The sequence below is a fragment of the Scylla paramamosain genome, chromosome 47, assembly GCF_035594125.1.
Source record: "Scylla paramamosain isolate STU-SP2022 chromosome 47, ASM3559412v1, whole genome shotgun sequence".
Taxonomy (NCBI): Eukaryota; Metazoa; Arthropoda; class Malacostraca; order Decapoda; family Portunidae; genus Scylla; species Scylla paramamosain.
Window position 1 is genome coordinate 771,081 of NC_087197.1, and position 9,635 is coordinate 780,715.

At 42.4% G+C, this 9,635-nt stretch overlaps 1 protein-coding gene across 1 annotated transcript; it reads right to left on the reverse strand.

Annotated features, from left to right (window-relative positions):
* Positions 1–1,414: 1,414 nt before the first annotated feature.
* LOC135094998 (WW domain-binding protein 2-like) lies at positions 1,415–9,057 on the reverse strand. Its single transcript, XM_063995571.1, has 7 exons — positions 8,911–9,057; positions 7,940–8,114; positions 6,095–6,254; positions 5,679–5,843; positions 5,249–5,341; positions 5,049–5,131; positions 1,415–3,622 (listed from the first exon to the last, which is right to left on the reverse strand). The coding sequence occupies exons 1-7, from the start codon at positions 8,964–8,966 to the stop codon at positions 3,575–3,577; spliced, it is 780 nt and encodes a 259-aa protein (XP_063851641.1). The 5' UTR covers positions 8,967–9,057; the 3' UTR covers positions 1,415–3,574.
* Between the last annotated feature and the right edge of the window lie 578 nt (positions 9,058–9,635).

Consider the following 9,635-nt stretch of genomic DNA (forward strand, 5'->3'; position numbering starts at 1 on the left):
GGCAATGAATACTTTATCAAACTTAGTGACTGCCCTTCTACAAAGTGATCCTATCTGTAACACAGCAAACAATAGGTTTTCAAGATAGCCAGAGCCAGGTCACATTTCACACTATCACAACCTTAGTGGGTCAGTCTGCTGCACAGACCATGCACTGTGCCACTCATTGCAGACATCAGGATCATCACACCATGGATGACTGGCAGTGGACAGGGAGACATCTATGTACGAGTGATTATCATTATCAAGGATCATTTTTTTTTTTTTACGTGTGTTAAATAAGCTACAGGGATATGGTGTACCAAGGTGTGGGTGTGTGTATATGTATGTTTGGTACACTGGCCACACACTTGTGGATGAGAAACACTATGCGACACCTGTGACTTGATCTTTGCTGAACACTTGCGAATCAACACCCTACTCTCTCTCTCTCTCTCTCTCTCATCCATAAAAAGGTTACACACCACAATGACAAACATAACTCTCCAGAGATGTGAATAACTACCTTTAGTTAGCACTGAACTTAAGTATAGCAAAATACACAATGGACATCAGCCTGCAGTGCATGGATGAGGACCTCTCCCTCCCCCAGTGCACAGGGTCATATGAGTCTGGGTGAGGTGAAGGTGAAGGTCAAAACAGTTTTTTTTAACTCTTTGATTGCTAATGACATGTAACTTCATTTTAACAACCCAAGGCAATTTTACTCCAAAAAGCTTCAATAGATATTCAACGTCACCCTTTGCTGTGAGTGGTCTCAGCATCCTCAAGCAAACTTACACAACACATTCATATCAAGCTGAGAAGCATTTGCAGCAGTCCAGGAGCTGATGGACTACCAATGCATGCCAGGGAACAGAGACCCACCAGACATTAAAAGACTGATGATAACTGTGACATTTAATATATTTATATGTATGTATATATATTTATATATATGTATGTTAAATATAATCACAGAAGAAATATATATCTTTGCATTATTACAACGAATAATAATCCTTAGAATGATAAACAAATACTAAATGGAAGGAATGAAAGAATCAACATGTTGAAAACTGATACTTAAGGTACAGAGAAGTAATTGCATTAAAATCAACTAAAAATTAATTACACAAACCAAACCTGACATTTTACAAGCACATAACTAATCTGATACTTGTGTTACAATAGCGATCCTTCCACAGCACAACACTTGCCAACACTGTGCAGTGCTCCAGATACCTCCTACAGGAATACAGGATTACATTGTACATGATTAGTTACATTCAATCATACCAATGACCCAGTGTTACTGATTCTGTCACCTAATACTCTACATGAATTGGTTTTAAACACACTTTACTTTCGTTTATCCCTTCATTGTGTCTGTCAAAATGTTAAAAGTAACTTAAATATTTCAGCATCAGTAACATTGTGTGTGTGTGTGTGTGTGTGTGTGTGTGTGTGTGTGTGTGTGTGTGTGTGTGTGTGTGTGTGTGTGTGTGTGTGTGTGTGTGTGTGTGTGTGTGTGTGTGTGTGTGTGTGTGTGTGTGTGTGTGTGTGTGTGTGTTTCAGAAGGATTTTCATCACATTTCCTACAAGGCTTCCTTCAGAACACAAAATATTTAATAAGAATGCACAACTCAAGCCTGGCCTTATTCAGGAATGAGAGAAGTAAAAGTGAGACTCGGTGAGGGAGAGACTCACAGAAACAGAAGATACAACCTGCTATGAAACTTAGAATAAACACAAGCGATGCATCACAAGAAACGGTAACAGCAACTCAACATTTAATGCTGCAACACCACAAACCAAACCCGAAACCTTCAACGCACAAACACACACACACTCACACACACTCCTAAAATACGAAAACCAAAGAGAAATTAACGGAAACTAATCACAAAAAAACAACACAAGAAAATTATGGAACGTGTCTACAGGGAAGATACATTGCAAAATCACATGAGTATGATAATGTAATATGGTGTTCTAATGATAAGCCGTGGTCCCTCTCACACTGTCACCACCAACCCTACACCAATACACTCCCCCTCAACAAATGGATACACGGGAGGGAGAGTGAGCCGAGTAACAATAACATCCATGAAGTCAACACGGGCGGCTTGTCTCCAGTGCTTACAAGACGGCAGCTCCTTGAATGAAGCACCACAGAGACAGAGTTTGTAAAGGTGGTGTGTATTCACTCGGCAAAACCATTATGACTGCAACATCCAGGTAGGAACATGACACCTGATTTTCTAATAAGGCATCTACTCAGCTACTCTATGATTCTGTATGTCTGCATCCTACTGTGCATGAATGAATCAACCACAATGAAATGAAAGGCTGGTGAACTAATATCCCTCTGAATTAGTACCTACTGCTTGTCACTAAGCTCTTTTGGAAATATGAACCTCCTCTACCATGTTGTCCATTATAGAAATAAAAGGCTAAACTGATATCTCTCTAAATTGGTACCTACTACCCATCGCTGTTCTTTACGAGTGTGGACCTCCTTCACCACACTGCTCATCAAACAAGCACACATAAAGAAGCCCTGATAAAATCTTCTGGAGGAGGAACGAAGCAAGCCATATGTAACCGCCATATTCTGAACAATTAGTCTCTGCTCACACTCAATACAAACCTTATGTGGGAGGAAAACGTGACTGACTGGAGGTGCAAGCAGTATGTGAGGGCTGCATTAATTACTAGTCTATTATATACTGGTCTCTGGTGCTGATAAGAACTGTAGCCATAGAAAGGATAACTTCAGATTCTAGCCTGACTCTCTCTCTCTCTCATACATGCACAAACACACCCACACACACACACACACACACACACACACATACACACTAAGAAGCTGGAAATGACAGGTGATGGATAACCAGGTATATGCAACTTTTCAACAGCCTGGACACTGTAAACAAGGCATTACATACTTACACTCATTCCTCACAGGATAATCACTACAACAGGAAGGCAAACACTGACTTGCCATGTTACCATCAATATCCCATTCCCATATAACTGATATCTCCTTCCCTTGGTCACAATTAGCATCTTATTCCCAGGACAACTGTTAAGATCAATTCCTATTGTCTTCCCTCAAGGTTATGCTTTGGGAGTGAAACTTGAGTCACCTTAATGTGCACAAGATCTTTTGACTTGTATATGGGCAAACACTAACCATCTGAATACATGCACAGTAACAAGAGGAAGGAAACAGACACAGCTTTAACCTTACGCTAACTAAACTCACTCAAGCTGCGTGGAGGAATGTTTGCCCATCAAGAGTTTGTTCTACCAATTCCATCAGGACAAAAGTACCTAAGAGCTGCATGCTGACTGCCAATATTCAACAAAACAACACTGAAGAGCATGACACAGGTGTAGGAAACTCGTCTCCTGGTGCAGCAGGATATGTTGGCCTCATGTGCTTGCTGTGTTAGTGTCACTGTATCATGGGTGTGAGCTGTGGCTGGCTGTGGAGTGTGTGTGAGGCTGGGTGTGGTGTGAGGCTGGGTGTGGTGTGTGGCTGGGTGTGTGGAGGTGGAGAGAGTGGCCAGGCTAAGTAAGAAGACCCTCACTGAGTCTTCTTGGTTGCAACATCATATGAGGGAGGTGACTCACTCTGTGGAGAGAAGAGAGAAGTCAGTGAACAGCCTCCAGCAACATCACATCTTTCTACCAAACTACCCTCCTATGGTTTCTATCCTTCTCTCTGTAACTTCATCTCAAGTTTCCTTTCTGACAGTTCTATTGCTGCTGTGGTAGACGGTCACTGTTCTTCTCCTAAATCTATTAACAGTGGTGTTCCTCAGGGTTCTGTTGTCACCCACTCTCTTCTTATTATTCATTAATGATCTTCTAAACCAAACTTCTTGTCCTATCCACTCCTACGCTGATGATACCACCCTGCACTTTTCCACGTCTTTTCATAGACGTCCAACCCTTCAGGAGGTAAACATATCACGCAGGGAAGCCACAGAACGCTTGACTTCTGATCTTTCTAAAATTTCTGATTGGGGCAGAGCAAACTTGGTATTGTTCAATGCCTCAAAAACTCAATTCCTCCATGTATCAACTCGACACAACCTTCCAGACAACTATCCCCTCTTCTTCAATGACACTCAACTGTCCCCCTCTTCTACACTGAACATCCTCGGTCTGTCCTTTACTTATAATCTGAACTGGAAACTTCACATTTCATCTCTAGCTAAAACAGGTTCTATGAAGTTAGGTGTTCTGAGACGTCTCCACCAGTTTTTCTCAGCCCCCCAGCTGCTAACTCTGTACAAGGGCCTTATCCGTCCATGTATGAAGTATGCTTCACATGTCTGGGGGGGTTCCGCTCATACTGCTCTTCTAGACAGGGTGGAATCAAAAGCTTTTCGTCTCATCAACTCCTCTCCTCTAACTGACTGTCTTCAGCCTCTCTCTCACCACCACAATGTTGCATATCTAGCTGTCTTCTACCGCTATTTTCATGCTAACTGCTCTTCTGATCTTGCTAACTGCGTGCCTCCCCTCCTTCCACGGCCTTGCTGCACAAGACTTTCTTCTTTCTCTCACCCCTATTCTGTCCACCTCTCCAACACAAGAGTTAACCAGTATTCTCAATCATTCATCCCTTTCTCTGGTAAACTCTGGAACTCCCTGCCTGCTTCTGTATTTTCACCTTCCTATGACTTGAATTCCTTCAAGAGGGAGGTTTCAAGACACTTATTCATCAATTTTTGACCACTGCTTTGACCCTTTTATGGGACTGGCATTTCAGTGGGCATTTTTTTTATTAGATTTTTGTTGCCCTTGGCCAGTGTCCTTCCTACATATAATTAAAAAAAAAAAAAAAAACTTCTAAACAGGAATGTGTTCTCATATTGCATATCTAACATCTTAACCTGAGACCTGCAGTATGGCCTAAAAATTGAGTAATATAGAAACAAGTCTGGATATCAAGCAGTATGGGGTGACAAAGGTGAATTCAAATATCAAAGGCTATACACATGGAAGCAACACAGGAGGGGAATAAAGCATTGGAGATATTTCACACTTACATAAGCTGGAGGTGGCACATATGCATACTGGGGGTTGCTGGGGTCATAGTAGGCACTCTGAGCTGCTTCCTGGGCCTTGGCATCTGCAACAGCAACAAAAAATCATTGGTCTGTAAGTGACACGAGTTTATATCTTACATCTTAGGAGCACATTTGGAAAACACTTCTGCCCACACCTTGATTACTTTCAAACCACACACCTGCAGCAGAGAAGCCTGTGGCAGCCGGCGTGCTGTTCTGGAAGCCCAGGCCGGGGTACGGTGGCGGCGCATCATACATGTACACACCGTCCGCTGCCGAGGGAAAACATTAATTGAAGAAAGTTAATTGATTTCAAGGACGAGTGTCTGTGCTGTGAAAGACGTACAAAGTAAATTTCTTTTTATGTTAGAGACTCTGGCATAAGACATCAAAAAGGCTACAAGAAAAATAAATGGTGCCAGTCCCCAGAATGTAGATGAAAAGGGTTATCCAACGTTTGAGGTTGTCTTGAAATCTCTCTTAAAACAGTTGAAATTTGAAGATAAAAGTCTGCATAATGGCACTCCAATGATTAAGTCTGAAAACTTCAAACACACAAGATTCCTTAACACACAGCACACTCCCCATGGACACCCTGGCCAGTCTCACCTGGGGGCCGGTCTGGGAAGGTGTTGACGGGAGGAGCCCAGCCATAGTAGCCGCCTGCTGGGGGTGCATAGGCTGGGGGTGGTGCCTGGGTCCAGGTGCCTGTAGGTGGGGTGTAGGGCGGTGGGGCATTGGGAGCATAGCCGGCCTGCTGCATGTTCCTGGAGGCTGCAACAAGGAGGGCTCACCTTACACACCACATCCTACAACGTTCACTCAGCACACTAGGCTTCTTTATCTCATTGTAGCACTTCATATGATTATCAAGTGATGATCTTTTAGCCTTGTATAGTAAGAGGCCCCATTTAAATAGGGGTTTTTATTGTCTCCCAAAGCAATGACACATTCATCCACCAAAATGACTCTTGCCCCATACGCTACACATTTAAAATCTCACACACTTATTCAAGGGAGCTTACCCATGGAGGCCACCTTGAGCATGGCCTGGCCAAACTCAATGGCCCCGCCATGCTTGAAGGTTAGCTTGAACTTGGCCTGGCCAGTCCATCCTCCGTTGGGCTGAGCGTTGACGGTGCCCTTGATGTAGTTGGCACCAAACACGGGCTGCTCCAACTCAACCTGCGGCAGTGACGATTTTACTGACTGGTGCTGACGGTGGGTGTCTCGCAAATGACCAGAATTGAAAACATGGAACTACAAATCTTTCCTTCTTTCTGTTATTCAAAACTCATTCACACTATCTTAGGAATGGAAAAGAAAGGAGATAAGGAACTAGCCACATGTTCTAGAGAAAGCTTACCTCTGACTAAAGGCACAGAGGAGGCATGAAAATAATAAAGAGTATGTCACTAAGTGTACATGTGTCATTCACCTATGGTTGTCTGCTACTGGTCACCCAGCCAGCTATAAGGAGCTCAGAGCTCATAGTGACCAATCTTTGGGTAGGACTGAGATCACTCACATGCCACATACTGAGACAGCGAGGTCACAACCCGCTCAGCTTACATCCCATACCTACTTACTGCCAGGGGAACAGGGGCTACACATTAAGAGCCTCACCGTGCCTGAGACTCAAACATTGGCCTTCTCAGTTGTGAGCCAAAAGTGCTGACCACTAGGCTACAATGTGTGTGTGTGTGTGTGTGTGTGTGTGTGTGTGTGTGTGTGTGTGTGTGTGTGTGTGTGTGTGTGTGTGTGTGTGTGTGTGTGTGTGTGTGTGTGTGTGTGTGTGTGTGTGTGTGTGTGTGTGTGTGTGTTCCTAATCATAGCATACACTTGGATGTTCTTGTTTGCATACATTTGTACATTTCTCACTGCTATCAAAATTTAAAAGTTTTTTCTTCTTTTAGTTGCCTCTTACAACATGCAGGAATACAGAGGCAGTACTCTTAACCCCTAACACAGAGCTAAAGGGCTAAGAGTGTGAATGACATGTATACAAGTGTGTGGTGCTTTGTCTGGGCCATGCTGTTTAGGATTGCCAGCCTGGTACATAGATAGATAGACCTGTGTGTGTTTGTATGGGATCCTGATATCTTTATTGTATATGTACATGTTTGTACTGGTCTGGCGCCCATCAAGAGCTTTACTTTCTTGATTTACTGAGAACCAGAACCTTTTTTGATAATACAAAGACTGCCAGTGACCCAATGACCTGCGCAAGATCCTACAGGAAGACTAAACGCTACACTACTGCTGAACTTTCAATCTGCCCATCAGCTTGTCATGGTAAGCATCAAACCTGCACATAATGACTGACGTATCTACAAAGTGGACATTAACTGGTTTCTAATGGCAAGCTGCTAACATGATAAACTTCATGCTGATAATGAACCACAAGACACATTGTTCTCAAAATTTGTCATACATGGTATCTTATCACAGAACAAAACACTACACTTTTCCCTCAGACTCTCTCTTTTTGAGATGCACAGAGAGAGAGAGAGAGAGAGAGAGAGAGAGAGAGAGAGAGAGAGAGAGAGAGAGAGAGAGAGAGAGAGAGAGAGAGAGAGAGAGAGAGAGAGAGAGAGAGAGAGAGAGAGAGAGAGAGAGAGAGAGAGAGAGAGAGAGAGAGAGATAAACACATTTTGTCTCTGTTTTTTATATGAGAGGGATTCTAGTAAAATAAATAGTTGTGTACTTGTAATTTGAAATAAAATGTTTTGCATTTTTATGTGTATCAGATTTATATCCCTATTTTATAAATCATCATTCGGACCTTTGACATATAGAAAACTGTGTTCTTGGACCTTCGCTAAAAGAAGTTGAGTGTCCCTGGTCTAGAAGAACATTCAGAGGCTGACCTGCTCGAGAGAGAAGAAGGGGGCGGCAAAGGACTGCAGCCTGTCCTTGTGGTCCTTGTTGTTGAAGATGAAGCGGTGGGATGTGAGGTACAGCCGGCCCGTCTTGCTGCCGCGCATCTCAGGCGGCAGCGACCCACCAAACTCCATTGTCACATGGTCACAGAACAGGATGATGCTGCAGGAACACCCACACTATTACCTTACCTTACTGTCTGTGTAAATATTCACATTTAAAGGTTAAGAGTCCTTTATTCAAACTCATCCAGACAGTGTATTTGGGATTCAAGATTGTTCTAGATTTTGGAACACATAAATATGTCTTTACTGCTTCAGTGTCACTGGATAATAATGAAATAACAATGACAACAGTAATGGTTTTATCTGGAGGCTACATTAAGTAAGGTGTAGATTACTTCAGTTAGATAATTTCACAGCGGATTCGTTCATTATGTAGATCACGATTTTTGCTGAGTCAGTGTTTCAAAATCAGTGAATTAAGGAAGGGGTCAATCTGATGTGAAAATGTTGACAAACCCTTGATATTGTAAACACTTAAAAGCTTGTTGGAATCTGCTGGGAAGTTAATGAACTGAATCAATACAAACCTAAGCTACCCCTCAGACGAAAACGCAAGTGCTATTTCAATATTATCCAATCGATCACCTGTAGGAAAAGTTTGTGCATGAACAGAATTTGACAACTGTGCAGAATACGAGTGTCTGCATGGGTGAGTACAAGCCACTGGAAGGCACACTGGCCATCCTCATACCACTAATACCTGAGACTGGAAGAAGAGAAGCACCTAGTAGCATTTCCCTACCCAACACCCGAGCAATGACCGACCTTTATCTTCACTTCACCATTTCCTTACTGTCCAGGCCTGTCTCTTATATCTAACACCATATACAGCTTCCCCAAGGCATATAAGAGCGGTGGCGATGCTTGGAAATGATAAATAAGGATGTACTTGCCATTCCCCGGCGTAAATAAGGACGCCCTTGCCAGCGTGCGCCGTGTTCACAGACATGGTGGAGGTAAGTGACGTCTAGAGCTTCACCCTCCCTCACATTGACCAGGAAATTACTCCTTCCACCCCTTTTCCTTAAATTAGCAAGGTTTTTTTAATGGGGAATATAATAATTTGCTTCGGAATATTTATTTGAGACAGTAGATTTCATTATGGTTTTGATTTAATCCTACTGAAGCAAATGATACTATGCATTGATTGGATTTGTATAGATTTTTTTCGGGTCCTTTATTAAATATTTGTATAGTCAACAAAATGTAAATAATTATAAAGAGTTACATAATTCTATGTGGTTATTTCATTGTCTCTTAAGATAACGTGAGATTTCCTGCAGAAAAGCATTGAGGGTTGAGTTTCCAGGCATGTTTTGCATTCGAGTGGCTGTCATTGGCATACACGTTCTCTTCCTTAACTTCCTTTTATTCGTGTATTTGTAGTTTCAGATTCACGTGAGATAATAGAAACTACATTTCTAAGAAGACTGATATATTTGATTTTAGTCTTCCTTGCTGAAATTCATGGTAATAATATAATGGTTTGGTGGGTAAAGACCAAGCCAGCGCCGCTTATTCGGACACGCGGTCACCTGAATATAAGTCAGCGAATATCATTACTATTGCGTCATACTGATAACACTCGGGTTCTGTTTCCTTTGATCTTGGCAAGCAT